This window comes from Camelina sativa, chromosome 10, assembly GCF_030686135.1.
Source record: "Camelina sativa cultivar CO46 ecotype springtype chromosome 10, ASM3068613v1".
Classification (NCBI taxonomy): domain Eukaryota; kingdom Viridiplantae; phylum Streptophyta; class Magnoliopsida; order Brassicales; family Brassicaceae; genus Camelina; species Camelina sativa.
In genome coordinates, this window is record NC_141889.1 from 14,098,593 (window position 1) to 14,118,610 (window position 20,018).

Below are 20,018 nucleotides of genomic sequence, written 5' to 3' on the forward strand. Positions count from 1 at the left end.
CTCTTTAAGTCGTCGTTGTTTGTATGATTCTAGCCTTAAGGTAAACTAGAGACGGACCCGCACGTACGTGCGGGGATGTTTTCATAAGTTTAATTTTTTTTTCTGAAGAAAATTGTTATGTTGTTGTTAGTTAGAAATTTGTTTTGTGTGTTTGTTGCAATTGTTTTTGTAAAATATTTTTCTTACAAATATGCAATATTAGGCATATTTGTAATATCATTTTCTGGTAGTAATGTTTGTAGTTTGTGTTGATTGTTGCATATTGTATATATGTCTACTGATTTATAGTTTGGATTCTTGTGTTTAGTTTTGTTTACCCATACCATATGATGCAATTTGATGGATCAGCTCTTATTTATTAAAGGCCCATAATTAACTTAACATATATTGTGTCGTGTATTGCATAGATGGGCCTCGATTTTGAAATGAATGGTCCACAAGAAAGCTGTTTTGGTTTTGCACCACATGCACTGGGGAAAATGAAGTAATAAAAAAAAATTGGAGAAGATGAACAGAGTGATTGGTAGTGCTATTTTCCTACCTAAAATTTTCAATCAATCGTGTTTAGCATCGAACCCATCTCTTAGTTAAAGCAAATTCCGGAACTAATATCGATTAGGTAAGCCAAGATCTGTATGTGTTTTAATTTTTTTTTTTTTTTGGTAAGATTCAAATTTTCTTATTCAACTTTCATTCATTTATCAAAATAGTTTGGGTAATATTTTTCATGTTTTAGTTGTTAATATGTGGATAATTTCATATTCGTACACAAGTTTTACAGTAATTTATGTAGATTTTTTTAAAATTTTATTTCGATGTTTGAAATTATTCTTATGTTTGCCCACCAAAAAAAATTTGTTGTTATTTGATAAAATACGATTTGTAAATAGATTTATTTTTTCTCTAAATTTGTTTAGTAGAGTAGATCATGTATCTTATTGTTCTTGCATGTTTCCTTTATAAGTCCTTTTTCGGAAGATGTATGATTTCATTTGTTTGTTCTCGTACAGTGAAATTTTGAACCAAATAAAACAATAACTGGTGAAAAAGAATATACTTATAGATAAGACTCACTTAAGATATTCACTAATATTTTTGCTTAACCTCTTCGTATATCTAATTGCACAATTTTGTAATATGTGTAGGTAATACTATACCATGAACTAGGATGTACCAGTGGTGAACCACGGGGCAATTGTTTTTTTTTTTTTCTAAAATACTTTAACTATTTTAGTTTTCATACAATTGGCAAAGTTATGTTGTAGTTTTGTAAAATTTACATATGTTAATTTGCTATATATACATTATCTGTTTTTGGTATTTTCATGGTTACTAACTATATATACATTTTTGAATTTGACCAAGTAAAATGCATTTAGAGATATCCAACTATATTATTTTATTGTATGTAAATTTGCTTAATATAATTTTTGGATTGCAAAAAGTTATAAAAATAAAATATGTTGCACAAATTAAATTAAAGGATCCAAGTACCTAGCTTACATCTAATAAATTTTAACATGTTAAGATGTATTATAGTAAGGGTGAGATATAGAATATATAATCTTACCGTTTAAAACAAACAGCATGCATATTCTTATTCCTTATTAGTTAGGATTTGATTTATGTTATTTCTGTTTCAGCAATATACGGATCCAGCCTGATTACTATACGTATAAGAAATTTACCAAATTGTGTTTGCGATCATTTAATTGGATTGTATTGATTACTTGTAGTCCTACACTTTAGGGAACTTCCGATTTCATATAATAACAGTAATAATAATAATAATCGGTTTAAACTTTGTGCTAACAACCCCGAAGATCCGATTTCAGTAGGCGGATAAATTTTTGGAAAAAAACCCGACCCGTTAGACAAAAAGAAGTGCACAAATTTGTACTCCAAAAATGTTAAGATAGATAACAAACAGAGCCCACTTAACGTTGGTGTTTGATTTATGGAAAAAGTTAATGCGGGCTCGTCAATCATTTTTTAATTCCGTTAAGCTATATGATCAAATCTATTATAATTTTCATTTTGCTAGTTTTGATTTATTACCAAAACATTATAGTATATAGACCATTTGACAATTTGTTAAAGATGCCCTATGATGAGCAAAGACAACAATTCGGGTTTGAGATAACATCAATGTCTTTAAATTTGTTGCCTATTTCTTAGTCTAACTCAACAACATCATTGCTTCTTCAGTGAGTTCATTGATCGTTGAGCCATGGCGCGCCAAACCAACCGTGCCAGAGAATATATCAAAGTTCTCAAGTTCAGCTGCGGTCTCAAAAACAGTTTCTAACTCATTCTTCATCCCAAGGTTTTGGAAAGTCTTGATCGTCTCAGGATTAGCTTTCATCATCGAAATGGTTAGCTCTATTGCAAATCTCCTGATTCTTGGTACCTTTGGAACTGGCTGTTCATATCTCTTGAGAATATTGACTAATGCCTCGGCTAGTTCTTCCTCACCTACTCTCGCTTTCTTGAACATCCATCTCAATTCTTCAAGACTCATCAACTTGAGAATATGTGGTGCTAATCCCACCATAACTTCTTGAGGTTTTCTTTCTTCAGATGTGATTGCCATAAGAACCTGCATGATAAGATAACATTAGTGATGATGATGATTCATGAATATTCTAATTCAAGACCATGAGCACTCACTGTTGTTGCTGCAGATTTAATAACTTGCTTCAGCTGTTCATTGAATTGATCAGGAGCTGTATATGCACAGAGATTCCTCAAAATTCTCGCTGCATTCAACCGAATCAACGGGTTATTCAACGCCTCAACGAGTTCCGGAAGAACATTTGATCTCAAGATACGTTGGCAATTGCTTTTACTTCCTTGAGCTAGCATAGCTATAGACTCACCAGCAGAGACTCTCACACCAATTTTATCCTCTGGAATCTCATTGTTCAAGAATATGCGGAGAAGTCCTTTTAAAACCCCTCCCGTGCCTCCAATCTTCTCGGTTGCACCTTCTTCAAACGCAAGAAAAGTCAAGATCTCTGCACCGAGCTTCTGCAAATGAGGTTGACTCTTCCCATGGTGTAATGTTTCCCTAATGTTGCTCACTGTAAAGACAATCCCAGAGATAATCATCCTCAAGTTCTTCCCTGTTGCACCTGTCGTGCTCACCAGCTTCTTTAATAGCTTCAAGGACCGTTTCACAGCCAAGATCTTATAAGGCTCCGCAACTGGAACACTTGAATCTTCCAACAACCTCTTCTCAGCGTAAGTGAAGTCAATGATCTTTGAGAGTAACCCTTTTGTTTTCCCAATCTTCCCACAGTTGTCATGATCTCGAGCTAGCCTTTTCAGAATCAGCAGTCCAAGATTGTTCAACGTCCATAGATTTGTCTGATTGATACTATTTTCTCCAATCTCATCCGTAGCTTGACCTGAATCTCTTGTGCTCTCTAAAAGAGAAGAGATCGACTCAATGGCTCCCGGGAGCCCTGCCACTCTTAGAGAGTTCTGCTTCTTACTAGCTAATCTTGAGAGAATCTCTGCAGCTGACATTCTCACATCTTCTTGATTCTTGTTTCTCCAATTCAACATCTCCACTAACCTCTCTATGATTTCAAGATTTGTGCCAATCTTCTGTAGAGTATCAACCGAGTAGTCTATGTGGGTTGAGAATCTACAAAGAATCTGTACTCCAGTGAGCTGCTCATCAGGAGAATTTGTTAGCAAGAGCTCCATGGCAAACATCACCATATCCATCTTCAATCCGTCGAAGATGCTCCCATTGAGGCATCTAGAGTAGGCATCATAGAAGAATCTTCTCACCGAGCCCGTGCCAAAGTTCTCAAGACCGCATTCTTTATTCACTTTCTCAAGAATCTTGATAACGCTAATCATGTATTCCCAGTAAGCTTTCTCAACAAGAAATAGAACAGCCTCGGCTAGGGCTAGAGAGTAGAAGAGAGTCAAAGCAGAGTGGAGATTGGTGCTTTTGGGTTTCAAGTCCTTGTCTCCGTAGTCTTGCTTGATGAGTTTGATCATAGAGATAGTAATGCTGGCGAAAGCAGAGCCAATCTGGAGCCAATAAAAGACTCTGCTCACGTTTCTTGAAACAAAGACCCATCCTGTGTAAGGCAACATAGGAACATCTGAGCTTTTCCATGTCCTTGTCCGCACGGTCTTCCCCGAATGCCTCTCTTCTGTTCTCGGTTCCTGCACCGAGGATCTATTGTCGTTCTCATCAGCAATGTGAGCTGCTTGGTGGCATATTTGGATAACTTGTTTGACAAGGCATCGGAAGGTGTTGATTCCAGAGATTGTGTATTTGGACTGATGCTGCAGTTCAAGCTCATGGCTTCTACTGAAAAGCCGAGCTCCTTCGACTACAAGAATCACAGTAACAAACCAGAAATCTGTTGTCTCTAAGCTTCCAGCAAATCCACCAAGAAGAACAACTGTTGCCCAAACGAATCCTAAAGATCCTAACCGTGAAGCAATCTGCGGTTAAGAACACATTCAAAACTCAAAAAAATGACTTTTAAATAATGAAATAAGAATGTCGAAATCTCAAAAACCTTCTCAAGAACTGCCAGTCGTAAGGAAAAAAGGGTTAGTTTTTTCTCCGGCGCAGGAACTGGGAACTGTGTCGTCGGTCTCTGAGGTTCTGAGGTCGAAGTTTCGTCTGGTCGGAAAATACTTGTGCCAGAAGAACCGAGTTGTACGACCACATCGGTATTACGGTCAACCATTTGAGAGACAAACAACAGAGAAACAATTTTCTGGTTTGGTTTTACGTAGATAATTTGATGTATATAAAACAAATTAATTAGGTTAGTCCTCATGTTTCACCATGCACGTCGTTGAGTCTGACTCATTGACTTTTGGAAGACAATGCACCATTTTATGTCTCATGTCATTAATAATTAATTAATTAGTTATTGAATCACATAATAACATTTCTCAATCTCGTGTATCATTATTGTAAAAATATGTACTAACCAATAATTGGAGTTTTGACAAAAAATATTGAACGTTTTTTTTTCTTTGCAAAAAAAATATTGAACGTTTTAAGATCGATCAGATCATTACTTTGGGATGGTTGAGCTGGATATTCCGATCACAGAATATTAATCATATCAGTATATTCATTTTCTTTTCTAAGATAATTGATTATTAGTATACTATACGTAACAAAATGTAAGATCACCTTTGAATGAAATTTCATTAATCAAATATCGAAGTGACTTATTTTGTTTGGGATAAAATTGCAAGCATTGTGACTGACGTTGATTTCAGTCTGCGAATACATGACGATGCATGCTTTAAAAAAAAAATCATGACGATGCATGTTCTTATAAAGTATCCATAGATGATTTGGTCAACTAATAGTTATCTGCAACTAAATAATATGTTGATTATGCAATATCTTAGTGATCACATTACATATCTCCCTTTTTTGTTTGCTCGAGAAAACCTATGAAGTATGAATCATTTGGCGACTTCATTATAAACAGCGGGTGAAGTTTTGTATTTTTTTGTTCTGTGACGTAGTTAAGAAAAACCAGCTATAGCAAAATGTTTACTTAAATTTTATACTTCACAAAATGTCATATATTGATAGTTAATAAAATAATATATCAATTGTGAAAGTCTTTTTTTTAGTACAGTGGTTGATTAAATGATTATTAATATATTTACATTAGGCCTAACGTTTGACTTCCAACGAATGCAGTTTTTTCACAGGTTAATGGTGCAAAATTTATATGAGGTTCTATAGTATTCGAAGGCATTCATCATATATAGTCTTGTGCGTTGCGAGAAAAGATTGTCCATCATGGAGCATGCCGTATATGTGTGGAATTGTCCCTTGTGGATCTGAGTGTTATAAGAGAGATGTATCATATAATCCTTGTTCGTGTGAGTTGTCTAATTGTGAAAGTCTCCTTAGTCTAGTGGTTGATTAAAAGTTTATTAATATTTTTACACAAAATCTAGAGTTTGAGAATACTGTATGTATTGTGTGGTAGTTTTGCTTGTTTTGCTTGTTGATATTATATACCCATGGCGCGATGTTTTTTTGTCCGTCTACTTTGCTGGAGCCTAAGTTTTGATAGAAATGAGCTTATTAATTCCAAACACTATAGTTTTATAAAAATATTTCAGCGTAATAAACAGTTCATATGAAAACCCACATAATAACGTATTAATACTACAACAAAAACATACCAATGCAAAGCACAATGGCCGCAAATAAAACCAAAGAGACCATCTTTGTTCTCAACATCTTTCTCTTTTTCCTTTGTTATACTAAAATATTCTGAACTTTTTTTTTGTTTGTTTGGATGAAAAAAATGAAGAAGTTATTTTGTATTTATAGTTAGAACTACAATCAAGGAGTTCGATGAACATTATCCTACATAGTAATGAAAACAATTTTTTGGTCAACCTTTTTTAAATATTTCCAAACAAATTTGGATTCCAACTTTGACAAATTTGTTTACTTTTTTCTTTATATAGAACAAAATATGCATGATTATTTTAATAAATGTATATGTTACTTTGTAAGTAAAGTAGATCAATATACGTAGGGGTCGGCATTTAATTTATATATTTTAAGTTTCCTATGGGTTTTATTGATATGTCGTAGTAAAATTCTTCGTTCAACTGTAACCAAAACTTAGACCCGTTATATTTTGGTGAGTTGATTTCAATTTGGTATGTATCGTATAGACTTAAACTAGAAATATAGAAAAAAAATTGTGTTCTTCAAAAAATTATTTTTATATAAATTTCTTGAACATCCATCTCAATTTTTGAAGATCCATTAACTTGAGAATATACGGTTCGAATCCTGTTATAATTTTTTGAGTTTTTCTTTCTTCATGCTATAGCAATAAGAACATGCATTGGTATATAACAACATTGGTAATATAACATTTGTAATTATTATGATTCATGAATCACTATTAACGCACTATAAATTTTTAGCAAATTCATTGAAAAATATATATTTTAAGAACGATTTAACCCAAACAACCAAAAAGTCTGATGGGCATCTCAAAAATGCCCCTTTTTTTATGCCTCTTTTTAAAAATACTCCTCCATGTTGATCATTTTTAAAACTACTCCTCTTTATCTATAAAAGGACTAAATTATCTTTTTCCTCAGTGACAGCAAAAATGTACAGTTATCAAAATCGAGAAAAATTCCTGCGAAAAAATAAAAAAATTTCCACCAAAAAAATGGAAAAATTTTCCGCCAAAAAAAATTAAAAAAAAAAATATCGCCAAATTTTGTTGAATTTTATATCTTTTAAAAACCTTGTAAACGCTTTTAAAATATTTTTAAAAGCGTTTACAAGATTTTTAAAAGGTTTTTAAGAGTTTTTTTTAAAAACTTTGTAAATGCTTTTAAAAACCATTTAAAAGCATTTTAAGAACCTTTTAAAAACTTTGTAAATGTTTTTACAAGGTTGTAAACGTTTTTACAAGGTTGTAAACCTTTTAAAAACCTTATTAAAGTCTTGTAAATTTTTTTTGGGCGGGAAAACTTTTGGCGGGAAATTTTTTTTGTCAAAATTTTTTGTCAAACTTTTTTTGACAAAATTGTTTTTTGGCGGGAAATATGTCGGATTTTTTTTTCATTTTATTGATTAAATTAATTTTCATGTAAGGGTAAAATGATCATTATAAATAAAGAAGGGCAAAAATGAAAATGGCCAAAAAATGGTATGTTTTAAAATGGGTATATCAAAAACTGTATTCCTAACAAATTTCCAAACCTGATTTACGAATCTGCATCAAATTAGAGGGAAATGACTCTCAAAGTATAAAAATCATATATTAGAGAACATTACATATTTATACTTCTCACTTCAAATGTATTTCTTGGTTGTCCAATAATTTGACATGTATCAACTTCCCAATCATCAGAATATAGATTATAAGTTTATAACTTTAGTCCATTCCCATTTTGGTCGGAACCAGTCAAGTCTTCGTTTTCTTTTTCTACTAAACCCCCATCCATTATCTCTTTCCATGCTAACTAACACAACATATTAAACTATGTCTTAATGTTTATCTTGGTTCAAACTAACATCGATTTTCATAATTTTATTTTTTGGATCTTTGAGAAATAATTTTATGTGGTACTTTCTATGACTTAAGCAGTGAAATATTTTCAAATAAATTTTTCATTTTGTTGTCTCTATCAAATATCTATAAGAGAGGATGGTCAGTTGATAGTCAAATTCATGTTCCTTGATTTGTGTCATCTTTTAGGCTAAATTCTCATTTTTGACTAGTTTATCAAAAGCTTGTGAATTCCTTCAAATATGTTAATGTAACATTTGGAAAACAGCATTCTAATAGTACATATACTTCAAAAAAAGATGCTGCTGGAAAGAGGTTAATAGCTAATTATGATTTCGAGGAAGAATTCAAAAAGAGCATGGCCAGTCATTTATTCTTTATTTGATATCGACAAAAAAAACATAAAAAAAATTAAAATTAAAATTTCGAGTAATAGAATTTTATATAAAATGTTAGTATTTGACCACTACAATTTTTGTATAATACCTATTAACCCGAAGAATAGCAATGACATATATGTTTTTTTCAAATTGTTTGCAAAAACCACCTCTTTGCCTATACAACTTTTTTAAAAAAATTATTTTTTAAAACTTGATTGCTATAAGAACATGCATTGATAAGATAACATTAGTGACTATGATGATTCATAAATGTATGCACATAAAGCACTATGCTCTTATCAGCTAATTTTTACATTTAAGCACCGCTAGTGTGATAAATTATTTTTAAATGTATTTTTTAATTTGTGTGCATAAATTTATTTTTGATAAATGTATATTTGTGTATATAAATGTTTTCTTTATATTTGAACTTTTCTAGTTTTATATGGAGAAAAAGAGAAGTGATAGTTAAATTTTGTAATTTGTTATATATATTTGAACAATGTTGTTGTTCTACATAAATTTATTTGCATATAGGCATTTCATGTTAGACTACTATAATTTTTGTATGATACCTATTAACCCGAGCAATAGTCGTGACATTATATGTTTCTTTCTAAAGCGTTTGCAGAAACAATCTCTTTTGCATCCTTCTATATATATACACAAGAAACTAGTGTTATTTATTGTTATATTTTTCTGAATTTTCAAGTTTTTATTATTTCGATGATGATATGTGATTTTTTTATAGAGTTTTTAAAATTTGATGCCAAAAAGAGTAAAGAGACATATACTTATCTATATGTTTATTTTCGAACTAGAAAGTCCAATACATAAAATTTTCATGCCTTACAGTATAACAGTTACACATTAGACCACTATATTTTTTTTTATGACGCCTATGAAACCGAACAACAGCAATGACATATATGTTTTTTTCCAAAACGTTTGCAAAAGCCACCTCTTTTGCATTCTTGAACGCAATATATCCAGCATTTTCCATTTTTATCAGGATTATCATCTATCCCTGGAAGACATCTTTCGAGACTTCGATGTTCTTTACAACATCTTGACTTGATTTCGTATACCCATGGTGCGATGTTTGTTTCTCCATCTATTTTGTTAGAACCTAAATTTCAATAAAAATATGATTGTTAATTACATACATCAAAGTTTCAGAAAAAAAGTACTTAATGTTTTAAAATTAAACACTAAAGAAAACATACCCATGCATAACACAATAGTTGCAAATAAAACCAAATAAATAATCATTAGTCTTAACATCTTTCTCCTGTTTGGTGGCTAAAGCAAATATTATTGATGTTTATTACTTTTCTTTGAATGGAAAAAAATGAAGTAGTTGTTTTGTATTTATAATTAGAATTACCATCAAGAGTTTCTTGGAACACTATCTTTAGAATTACCATAAATTTAATTGGTCAAACGAATTAAACACATTAACAACAAAAATAGCTTAAAAATTTGACCAATTTATTAACTTTCTAGTTTATATCTTTATGTAAAGATGTAATATGCATGATTTATTTCAATAAATGTATTTTTTTTTTTAACTTTGTAAGATAAAGCGCAAACCAATATGAAATAGGGTTAGAATTTCATTTCCTTCAAGACACACAATGTAATATTTTTTTTTCCTTCCAATATCTTTTATTAATCAATAGGATATTACAGCAGGTACAAAGCCAATACAGAACTTCAGAAAACAATTTATTACATAAATATATGCCATATACTAAAGATAACAAGTATGAAGAAATGAATTTGACGATGTTTTCTTCCGATAAGCCTTATTCGCCATCATGTTATTAAACATGATATGTTCCTTCTTCGTAAGCCATCTTACTCGAATGTGATATGTATGCATTATTGGCATTCTTTGTTTGAATTTCCTCATCACATAGAAAAAAAACCGTTGCTTCTGGAAAAAGTTTTGAAATCTTGATTATCCAATACCAAGTCTGTATTAATGTCCTTGTGCGTATAAAAAAATTTGGCTTGGCACTTGTGTAATCCCATCCTATTATACATCTGATCTGACACCAAAGAGGTCGTTAGAGATCATCATAGCAATTAGTGTCAGCAGATCGAGAAGGCTGTGCATACCCAGAATAACAACGTAAATGCACCACAACATCATTGCACAGACAATTACGTCTTGTAAGGTTTCTTCTCCATCAGTAATGGAGTAAGTGAAATCCCGCCATAATCGATCTCTTATAATCAGATATTCCTTAAAACTATTCTCCCCTGGATTCCAGATCCGTGAGTAAACTCCCTTCTTTAATCTGGAACAAAATAATTCACAAATACTTCGGAGAAGAAATCAAAACGTTTCATAACTGAAACGACGAAAGCCGATTGGAAAGAACACCATCGGAATGAAGCCAACACAATAACTTATGTGTCCTTGCCGGATACTGGTCGGAAGAATACTCTCACGGAGAGAGAGAGAGAAGAAGAGTGAGACTTTGAAATTGGAACTTCGTAGTCATGTGCTCTGGTTTTATTCAAAGATAAAAGGCCTAATTACAAATAAACATAAAGGTTTACAAATAAACATAAAGGAAGAGTACGGCCTACGCCAGAGCCAACGTCGGCTGGTGGATATGCCAATGGAAGAAACAGTTTCTTTTATTTCGTCGCCTTTGGAGAGAGAGAGCACTCGTGTAACATAATTTCTCTTTTTCTACACACAATGTAATATTTTGAGAACATCAGACACATAATTGTAAAATAAAATTATAAATTGATTTTAAAAGAGCAAAACTAATAAAATAAAATATAACTTAAAACAAAGGAATATATAAGATAATGTCAACCATAAGATTATTTACTAGTTGTGAGTTGCTAGCTCCTCCTCGAAGAAGAGCACTGCTCATTTAAGTACCTTGAAAGGGGAAATTAATATCTAAAAATAATATTATCAAAGTCTGTTCAAGAACCTGGGAAGAACATTGGTCCAATAAAAATTTCCAAGTTAAATGAAAAAAAATAATGCTTGAAAAATAGAAATAAAATATAAATTTAAAGATAAGTTTACTAATCCCAATAAAAACAAATATATGCATAATATGCAAATATATGCTCCAAATTACGTAAGCATATGATTTTTTAAAGTAAAGTTTGATCTCATAATTAAATTTTGACAAAAAAACAGAGAGAGAATATCATATAGTGTATAGAATTGTCACGTAGATTTACTTTACAATATGAAATATCTTCATAAAAATGAGACAACTTTATATGAAATTATATTTTTTTACAAAAAAAATTATAATAATATAACGAAGTTCAATATATGACGTATTTAAAGAAACAATTTTGTTATGAGAAAATTTATTTGTTTATATGAAGGTGAGTATCTACTATCTTTTTTCTTTAAGATAAATAATTGACAGTATAATTTATTTAATTATGATATTATAGTAATTAATTGTATAGTTTTCTTAGTTCTTTTTCTTATAGAATTAGTAATTTAAAATTAGAATTAGTATTATCTTTTGACATACATATAACAACTATATTTTATATTTAATAAAATTGTTTAAATGTTTTAATTTATTATAATTATCTTTTTAATTTTAAAATTTGTGAAAACAAAATTTTTGTATAATACATGACAAATCTCTACTCTTTAAAATTGACACATGTCGCGATCAAATGGGTACTAAATTTGAAAACCAAAATTTATATAATACGATACGCTAATAATCTTTAGTATTTTAGTATTTTAATTTTGTGGAGTCATATGACACCCCTTATTGTCACGTAAGGTCTGCCAATAAATGGTATTGTTAGTAATTTACACTACTTATCAAAGACTAGAGATTGAAATGTATTTCAGAAATCTAATATAGATGAGATGAATTAAAGGTGTTGTTTCGTATTTATAACTAGAACTAGGTGATATCCCGTGCTACAATACGGGATTATATATTTTGTTAGTTAGTTTTTTTTTTGTAATCTGCATTTTTGTAATGTAATTTTTTTATTTTGACTTATTTTCTTTGTTTATATAGTGTTTATTTGTATATTTGAGGTTATACAATAAATTGGAAATCCTAATAGAGTAAGTAGTTTGTCAAATGTAGTTTGTAGAATGTAGCTTTTCACGAAAACAGACACACCTCAATATTGGATAGTAGTTTTGTAAGAAAATAGACACTCCGCAATATCGGATAGTAGTTTTGTAAAAGAATAGACACACCGCAATATCGGATAGTAGTTTTGTAAGAGAATGAGTTTTTCTTTATTTTGGTTTGTCGTCAAAAGAGGACAAATTGCTTGTTAAATTTTAGTTTGAGATATTTCAATGGTTAAAAAACCATTGTATTTATAGTGAGATTATGTATATTTAGGTTATTATTTAGAAGTTAATATTTGATATATCAAATCTCAACAAAATTGTAAAAAAAACCAATTTAATTTATAGTTTGATAAATTTAATTTATAGTTTGATAAAAATACCTCTTTTAACGAGTTTAACTCAAACTTTTTATATATTTTAATTTTTTTAAGAGTAAAAATATTAATATTACTTAAATATTGTATAGACTTTCAATATATTATAATATTTTAAAATTTCGATGGATTTCAAATATTTATAATAATTTAAACATTCTATAAAAATTTAAATATTTATAATATCTTAAACTTTAAAAAAAAACGTAAATATATTATTTTATGTTTACTTTTAAAAGTTTAAATATGCCCAAATATAGAACCAAATTAAACTGTTAAATTTGGATACCTGATAAATCAAGCTTCGTGCTCATTTGTACTCGAAACATATTAGTCACATATTTATAGTGATTATCAATCATATTCCAAAATATTTAGTCGATGTGGGATATACAATACACTTTTTCTGTAAATTAGTTTACAACTTTACATATATATAATTTCTGCGTTTTTTATTATTTCCATCTATACTAATCATAATTAATTACTATAATTTAGTTAAGGAAATATTGAAAATCTAAACTAAATGATGAATTGTTTTTATTAAATTGTATTAAGTTGATTTGTTGTTTCAGTAAATATCTCACAATATAAAAGCAAATCAAATTAGTTTACATATATATACAATTTCGTATTTAATCTATTGATTATTTTGGAAGCAACAAAGTCACAGTTAATAAGTATTAAAGATTTCTCATTATTATTAATATTCGTAATAATTATAGGGATTAAGTATGGTAGTAGTTAATATTTGATATTACTGAAGCTATTAAATACTTTGATACCTATAGTTAAGGATTAACCGATTGCTTATAAACTTTAAGTCTTAACATAGTGTAGGTGCTAAAAACCACAATTTAATATACTTAGTTGATTAGAAAAAATGTAGGCACAGACTTTCAGTAGAACTCGATAAGAACAATGAAGAACTGACATACTGAATTTGTGTTGATGTTTTAATCGGTAACGTTACAATGTACTCACTATGTATTGTTTCAAGATATTTAAATCAGAAAGCTACAACGAAATTTCTTGGGTTTACTCCGACGATATCTCTCCGATTTGTCCGCGATCTCCTCCGACTCTCCGAGATTCCCTCGATAGTCTGACTAAGCGCTGTTGTACAACCGGCTGATATCTTCTGGGCCCATTTAGAATCCACCAAGAAGCCTACATAGTCCACTACTTAATGGACTTTATACAAGGGCGAAAATCAACACACCAACACATAGTAATGAACATATAATTATTGGCTGGTAAAAAAAAAAAATTATTGACTGGTCAGCCAATTTTGGTATTTTCGTCAGTCTTTATGTAAAGAAACACCACTGTCGAAACATTTTTTTTTTTTTTTCCTGTCGAAACATATTTGTTAGTTGGTTTGGGTTCAGTTTTGTGTAGTAAAATTTTAGCTAAAAGTCTTAACCAAAATTAGTTCGGTCTGACGTGTGTTTGTTACCGGTTTCAACTTTGTTCTTGTTAGAATTGGTTTCCAAAGACTTATTTTTATATTTCATGGTTTCAACTTGCAAGAGGCTCGCTTCGATATTATTTTAACCAAAGTACAAACCACATTCGAAATTTATGACCCAAATTGAAACAAGAACCGAAACACTTTATCAGGTTCGATTTCAAAGCTCATAACTAGCGTTATTTATTTATATATTCACAGACAAAACCCTGATCAAAGAAGAGCTTAGTTCCACACCATGTAGAAGCTTCACCGTGGCTGATAGATGTGATGATTACGGCGACAACTGAAGTTTGGATTCACGTACTTCTTCTTCTGGCTACACTTTGGTGAACATGACGACATCAACGACAACTTTGATCTGTTCAGCTTCTCTTTCGTAGTCTCCGCCATGTTCAGAAGCATCTTCAAATACTTAGCAACATCTGTTTCTGCCATAGTAATTAACAAAACCACTTATGAGAAACTTTTCTCAGATCTGAAATTTTAAACAGGTAGAGATTCCACAAATCGTTACCGGTAACTGAATCAACCATAGATCCACCATCGGAAGAAGCGACCATCTCCTCGAACTCTTCTTCAAAAACAGAGAAATCATCGTCGCCGTCGTCGAACTCGTACTCAGAGTTGGAACTCAGCCAGAAGTCACGGAACCATTTTGACGTCGTCACCAGATCCCACCACTTGGGTGAAAAATCCTCGACCTCACGAAATCCAACCGGATCGAACACCGGCGCGTTCGGGTTTAGCGTCGATAACAACCTCCGATCTACCATCGCCGACATCTTCAAAACCGAATTGACTGATGGTATTGAAACCAGGAATCAGAAAGTTTTGTACCTTTCTCCGATCAACGAGTCAAACTGAAGAGCCTTAGAGCGAGTCACACTTATGAAGTGAGATGTGAGGAAGCTTGGAACGGCCTTTAAAAGAAGAGAAAAGCAAGTAGTAGCCGGTAAAACCGGTCAGTGTCACAGACACGTGTGACGGGTATAATGACGATCTAACGGTAATGAATGATAAGAGGGTGATCTGACGGTGTAGATATGCACAATAATTGGATAATACGCTCCTTGGTTACTGGATAAGGGATTATCTTTTGCTTACTGTTTAGATAAACTGAAGATATTTTTTTGTGTTACTTAAGGTAAGAAGGAAATTTCTAGAACGTAGGCCTAAAAGCCCATTAGGGTAAACGAAATAAAAGCCCTTAAGGGTACAAGCACGATTAAAATACATATTAAACATACAGTTACTTAGAGACGGTTATTGGCTTTATAATTTTGATGGATTTGGAAATCTAAATAAAAATTATGTGTTATTAAATCATTGATTTTAAAATACTTATCAAAATTATATGTTATTGGTTATATGATTTACAAATACTTGTTAAAATCCCATGTTATTCATTTAATGATTTGGATTTAAAAGTGTAAAATAGAAAGATTCAAATCCAAGGATAAAACATGTTGAGGGGTGTATTGAAACCATGATTTTTGAGAATTCTATGGGATTTATAAAATTTGGAATTTTGATAGATTTTAGGGAAGTTGATATGATTTATGGTGAAATTCTTTCAAATCCCACCTAAAACCATGAGATTTGGATTTCTGTATTTTTAACTAAACAAATCCTCTCAAATCCTCCAGAATCCCTGAAACTTAATTAAAATCCAAATCTACAAACTGTTTTGAATAACAGTGGATTTTAAAGTAGATTTTTAAATCATCAGTTCAATAATAGTAGATTTCATGAGATTTTTTTAAATTCATGATTGAATAACATATAATTTGTAAATTTTACACAAATCACTTAAAATGTCAAGTTGAATACATCCCCGTTATTTCAAAATTCATGTGTTTTGATTTTTAGAATTTAAAATTCCATATAGATTTAGAAATCACCTCTACAATAACAGCCTCTGATTTCAACTGCAGTAGTTTCTTCTTTATATCTTCTTAAAAGTAATTTAAAGTTCGATCAATGTGGGCTCCGACATGTTTACATAAACTCCTAAATATATATTTTCACGGGACATTCGTATGATCGTATCTCTATATATATTTTTGCAACACAAAAGAGTTATGGGTGTACCGAGATTTAGAAATGATTTTAGATTTAATGAATATAAATTAATTATGACGATGTGAGAGTAGGAAAGATTTTTAGATTTTATTTGGGGAAAAAATATGAACAACAAAATTATGTACCATTTTTACTTCCAGGACAAGCAAAATAAGAATTAATCAGATTTAAAGAGATATTTATGTGCCTTGGATGCCAATTTCAAAATATTATCTAAAGATTGTCAGTTAAAACGTGGACGTGGTTTGCAAGCATATATAAATCTCAGTATTAAGCCTCAAAGAAATAGATAGGAGGAGGCGAAAACACACAGATTGTTTAGGGATTCAACAATGGCGCAGCTTTTAATCAACCGAATCTTCAAACCATCTGTCTGCAAAAACTTTCTCGTAAGCTTCTCTTTTGCTATTTAATAATAATTAGGTTACTTTAAAACTTTTTGTTCCTTAGTTGTTTCTGACTACTTGACCATGATGGTCCATTATATAAATGGCAGAGACACACAAACGTTCGTATGTTCTCATCTACAACTCACTTCTCATCTACACCAGCCTACCCGTTTCTGTTGATTGACTACATCCTTAACATCGCAGACTCTTCTCTGGATGGTCGTGTAACAACACAAAATTATTCCTCCAAGGGAAAGAAAGTCTATATTAACGACGAGAAACTCAGTGAGGAGGTCTGTGATGCGATGACTGTCGGCTTTTCACGTGATGGACTAGAACTAGAACTAGAATCCTATATTTCGTACAGTGACGACGAGGAACTTATCATCAACTATAATCCCTCGAACCCCAAACTTGAAGACGTGACCGTTCATCTACCTTCTCTACCCACCGATACCGAAATCCAAAACCTGGTCATGTCCTCTTTACCTGTCCGAGATAAAGATTGGGTAGTGGGTGTCAAGTTATCAGGATCTCGGTTGAGTCTCTGTAGGCCTTTTGGCAGCTCTAAATGGATCAACATCAACACCATGCCTCAGTGTATAAACCCTTTTTCGACCCTCATGTTCTCCAAGACAGATCAAAGGTTCTACATTCCAAGTATTGGAGGCAACTACTTGTGCTACTTGGATCTCAACTCTAAGGAGGATGAGAAACCCAAGTTCATCGACATGGAATTTGACAATCTTCCAAAGTCTGTGTATGAGGAGTTGGCTGAAGTGAGTTCATGTTCTAGGACAGAGCATCTTGTGGAGTCACCCACCGGCCAACTTTTCCTCGTCAAGTGGTATAGTATCTAATTAACTAGACAGTTTTGGTGTGTACCAATTTTTGGCTTGATTGACTCTATGATGTTTTTGCAGGTACGGTAAGGACATGAAGGATTATGAAAACGATCTGATACATGTAACAGAAAAGTTCATGGTGTTTAGAGCAGGTGAGGAATCGGACGAGTATGGAAAGACTATGATCTACACAGAAGATATTGGAGATCTTTGCATTTTTGTTGGACGTGGTGAGGCTTACTGTGTCCCGGCAAGTTTTTCCCATGGACTCAAGCCTAACTGCATCTATTTTGTTGGCCATAACTTTGGTGTTTACGATCTCGCCACCAAAACCTGCACTACCTTGTACATAGAAGATTACAAACCATTAAGGAAGTTGGACTTCCCTTACTGGCCTCCTCCTAATAATTAATTCATCTCCACTAGTTCCTAATTAATCACCATGGCACTTGCACGTGTGTTGCTTCTCTACTAGTATTGTTATTGCTGTTTTTGCTTTCCCAATTGCTATAATTGAAGTCCAACGTTTCTCTTTCAGTCTTATGTTTCTTTCTATTCCGTTAAATATGGTAAACGTAGCCTTAAGTTTCATACACTCCTCTTAATGGTCTTAATGTTCAAACTCGAGCATTTTGGTACGGGAAGAAACAAAGAATGCAAGAAGGCGTTTCTTTGTCGATAGGTTGAGAATATCAAAACAGAGCAGTGTTTTTAACTTGATTAGAATTATAAAGTCTTTGTTTTTTAATTAACAAATTAGTGTGGGAAGAGAAAAATATATAATCAAAAACTAAGAAAGATCTATAAAAAAAATAGAGCCACCGAATTGTGTTATACAGTCAATAATAATTAAAAGCAAAAAGGAAACCACAAAAAAGTTGTACAAAATACCCAAAAAAAAAGGGAAATATATCAAACAAAACAGAAAGCAAAAAGGAAAAGGAAATAAAAACTTAGGATGTCCTCTCTTATCTCTATAAATAAACCCACTCTTAACAAATTCTTCAATTCGTCTTTTAGGTTTTCCACATATTATTTTTTCTCTCGATCTCTTTCTTTCAAAAACCACAGCAAACAATGGAGAATGAAACGTTTGACCACAAACAGAGACAACTAATATCGTCTTTCATCAATATAACCGCATGTCAGAATGAGGAAATCGCAATCCACTTCCTTGAAGCAACAATGTGGAAACTGGATGATGCCATTAACCTCTTTCTCATCTCTTATCATCAATCTCCGTGTTGTCAAGATGCTTTCATGTGTCCAACTTCGGTCGCAGTATGTCCTGAAGATGTCTGGGACGACTCGACACCAGAAAAACCGTCAGATTCTAGGTTATCTTCCTTGTACCGTCCTCCTCTGGATCTGCTTTTCAATGGTTCCTTTGAAGAGGCAAAATCAACTTCCTCTAGAGAGGATCTCTGGTTGCTCGTAAACCTCCAATCAACTACAGAGTTTGCTTCTCACACTCTTAACCGAGATGTATGGTCAAACGATGCCGTGTCTCAAGCCATCGGGTCCGGCTTCGTCTTGTGGCAGGTCTATGATGATACAACTGAAGGACATAAAATATCTACTTTTTACAAGATCGACTCTGCTCCTCCCGTGATTCTCCTCATCGATCCCATCACTGGTCAGAAGATGCGTACATGGAGCGGTATGATTGAAGCTCATGGTTTTCTCGAGGATCTGATGAAGTACAGGGATGTTGGTCCTCACGAACACGTTGCATCTCTGACAAGCAACAAACGTATCAAAACAGAGAAGATTTGCTTTGAAAGCAGCCAGGCTGACGACGACCATCATGGCATGTCTACGTTTTGGGAAGATGATCGCTTTGTGACTCCTCCTCCTTCTTGGGGTATTGAATTTGAAGAGACTTGTCTGTCAAGCGATGACATGTTTGAGTTCCCGGTATTGACAGAAGAGCCAAAAGGAGACTGTGATCGAAGCCTTTTATGCAGTCTGTGCATTCGATTTCCAGATGGGAGAAGAATGCAGAGGAAGTTTCTCAAGAGCGAACCGATTCAGCTTCTCTGGTCTTTCTGTTATTCTAACATGGAGGAATCAGAGAAAAGAGCGTTCAAGCTTGTGCAGGCGATTCCTGGTGCTACTAAGACTCTAGATTATGGAGCTAAAGCCACGTTTGATCAATCTGGGATTGATAATTCGATAGTCTCGGTTACTTGGGAGTGAAGATTTCAACCTGTTGTTTGCTTCTTTATATCTTCTATTTGAAGTATTTGATTATGGAAGTAATTAACCCTTGCATTCTTGTTTGTAATTCTAAAAACTTA

At 32.3% G+C, this 20,018-nt stretch overlaps 4 protein-coding genes and 2 pseudogenes across 5 annotated transcripts; 2 read left to right on the plus strand and 4 right to left on the minus strand.

Annotated features, from left to right (window-relative positions):
- Positions 1–2,088: 2,088 nt before the first annotated feature.
- LOC104720394 (uncharacterized) lies at positions 2,089–4,761 on the minus strand. Its single transcript, XM_087470756.1, has 3 exons — positions 4,551–4,761; positions 2,671–4,473; positions 2,089–2,599 (listed from the first exon to the last, which is right to left on the minus strand). The coding sequence occupies exons 1-3, from the start codon at positions 4,722–4,724 to the stop codon at positions 2,180–2,182; spliced, it is 2,397 nt and encodes a 798-aa protein (XP_087326882.1). The 5' UTR covers positions 4,725–4,761; the 3' UTR covers positions 2,089–2,179.
- A 4,461-nt stretch (positions 4,762–9,222) lies between these two features.
- Positions 9,223–9,794, minus strand: LOC104719023 (defensin-like protein 21). The gene is made up of 2 exons (XM_010436857.2): positions 9,673–9,794; positions 9,223–9,575 (listed from the first exon to the last, which is right to left on the minus strand). Exons 1-2 carry the CDS (start codon positions 9,728–9,730, stop codon positions 9,346–9,348), a joined length of 288 nt encoding a protein of 95 aa, XP_010435159.1. The 5' UTR covers positions 9,731–9,794; the 3' UTR covers positions 9,223–9,345.
- A 327-nt stretch (positions 9,795–10,121) lies between these two features.
- On the minus strand, positions 10,122–10,841 carry LOC147936119 (uncharacterized; annotated as a pseudogene).
- A 3,606-nt stretch (positions 10,842–14,447) lies between these two features.
- Positions 14,448–15,504, minus strand: LOC104719025 (polyadenylate-binding protein-interacting protein 2). Of its 2 annotated transcripts, none has more exons than XM_010436859.2 (2): positions 14,917–15,504; positions 14,448–14,830 (listed from the first exon to the last, which is right to left on the minus strand). In XM_010436859.2, the coding sequence occupies exons 1-2, from the start codon at positions 15,182–15,184 to the stop codon at positions 14,649–14,651; spliced, it is 450 nt and encodes a 149-aa protein (XP_010435161.1). In that variant the 5' UTR covers positions 15,185–15,504; the 3' UTR covers positions 14,448–14,648. The 2 variants fall into 2 exon arrangements, with proteins under 2 accessions (XP_010435161.1, XP_010435162.1); XM_010436860.3 differs by having other exon boundaries at positions 14,448–14,824; positions 14,917–15,308.
- A 1,312-nt stretch (positions 15,505–16,816) lies between these two features.
- LOC104720395 (uncharacterized) lies at positions 16,817–18,130 on the plus strand. Its single transcript, XM_010438302.1, has 3 exons — positions 16,817–16,873; positions 16,981–17,720; positions 17,797–18,130. Exons 1-3 carry the CDS (start codon positions 16,817–16,819, stop codon positions 18,128–18,130), a joined length of 1,131 nt encoding a protein of 376 aa, XP_010436604.1.
- Positions 18,131–18,767: 637 nt separating this feature from the next.
- Positions 18,768–19,917, plus strand: LOC104720396 (putative plant UBX domain-containing protein 14 pseudogene; annotated as a pseudogene).
- The last annotated feature ends 101 nt before the right edge of the window (positions 19,918–20,018 follow it).

Excerpts from the sequence above, each read along its gene's own strand:
- LOC104719023 (XM_010436857.2), bottom strand. The coding sequence starts at position 9,730 with ATGTTAAGACTAATGATTATTTATTTGGTTTTATTTGCAACTATTGTG. Across the intron at positions 9,576-9,672 it reads AACTATTGTGTTATGCATGG|GTTCTAACAAAATAGATGGA; the intron begins GTATGTTTTCTT and ends ATTGAAATTTAG.
- LOC104719025 (XM_010436859.2), bottom strand. The coding sequence starts at position 15,184 with ATGTCGGCGATGGTAGATCGGAGGTTGTTATCGACGCTAAACCCGAAC. Across the intron at positions 14,831-14,916 it reads TATGGTTGATTCAGTTACCG|AAACAGATGTTGCTAAGTAT; the intron begins GTAACGATTTGT and ends TTACTATGGCAG.
- LOC104720394 (XM_087470756.1), bottom strand. The coding sequence starts at position 4,724 with ATGGTTGACCGTAATACCGATGTGGTCGTACAACTCGGTTCTTCTGGC. Across the intron at positions 4,474-4,550 it reads GACTGGCAGTTCTTGAGAAG|ATTGCTTCACGGTTAGGATC; the intron begins GTTTTTGAGATT and ends TCTTAACCGCAG. Across the intron at positions 2,600-2,670 it reads TTAAATCTGCAGCAACAACA|GTTCTTATGGCAATCACATC; the intron begins GTGAGTGCTCAT and ends CTTATCATGCAG.
- LOC104720395 (XM_010438302.1), top strand. The coding sequence starts at position 16,817 with ATGGCGCAGCTTTTAATCAACCGAATCTTCAAACCATCTGTCTGCAAA. Across the intron at positions 16,874-16,980 it reads CTGTCTGCAAAAACTTTCTC|AGACACACAAACGTTCGTAT; the intron begins GTAAGCTTCTCT and ends TATAAATGGCAG. Across the intron at positions 17,721-17,796 it reads CAACTTTTCCTCGTCAAGTG|GTACGGTAAGGACATGAAGG; the intron begins GTATAGTATCTA and ends ATGTTTTTGCAG.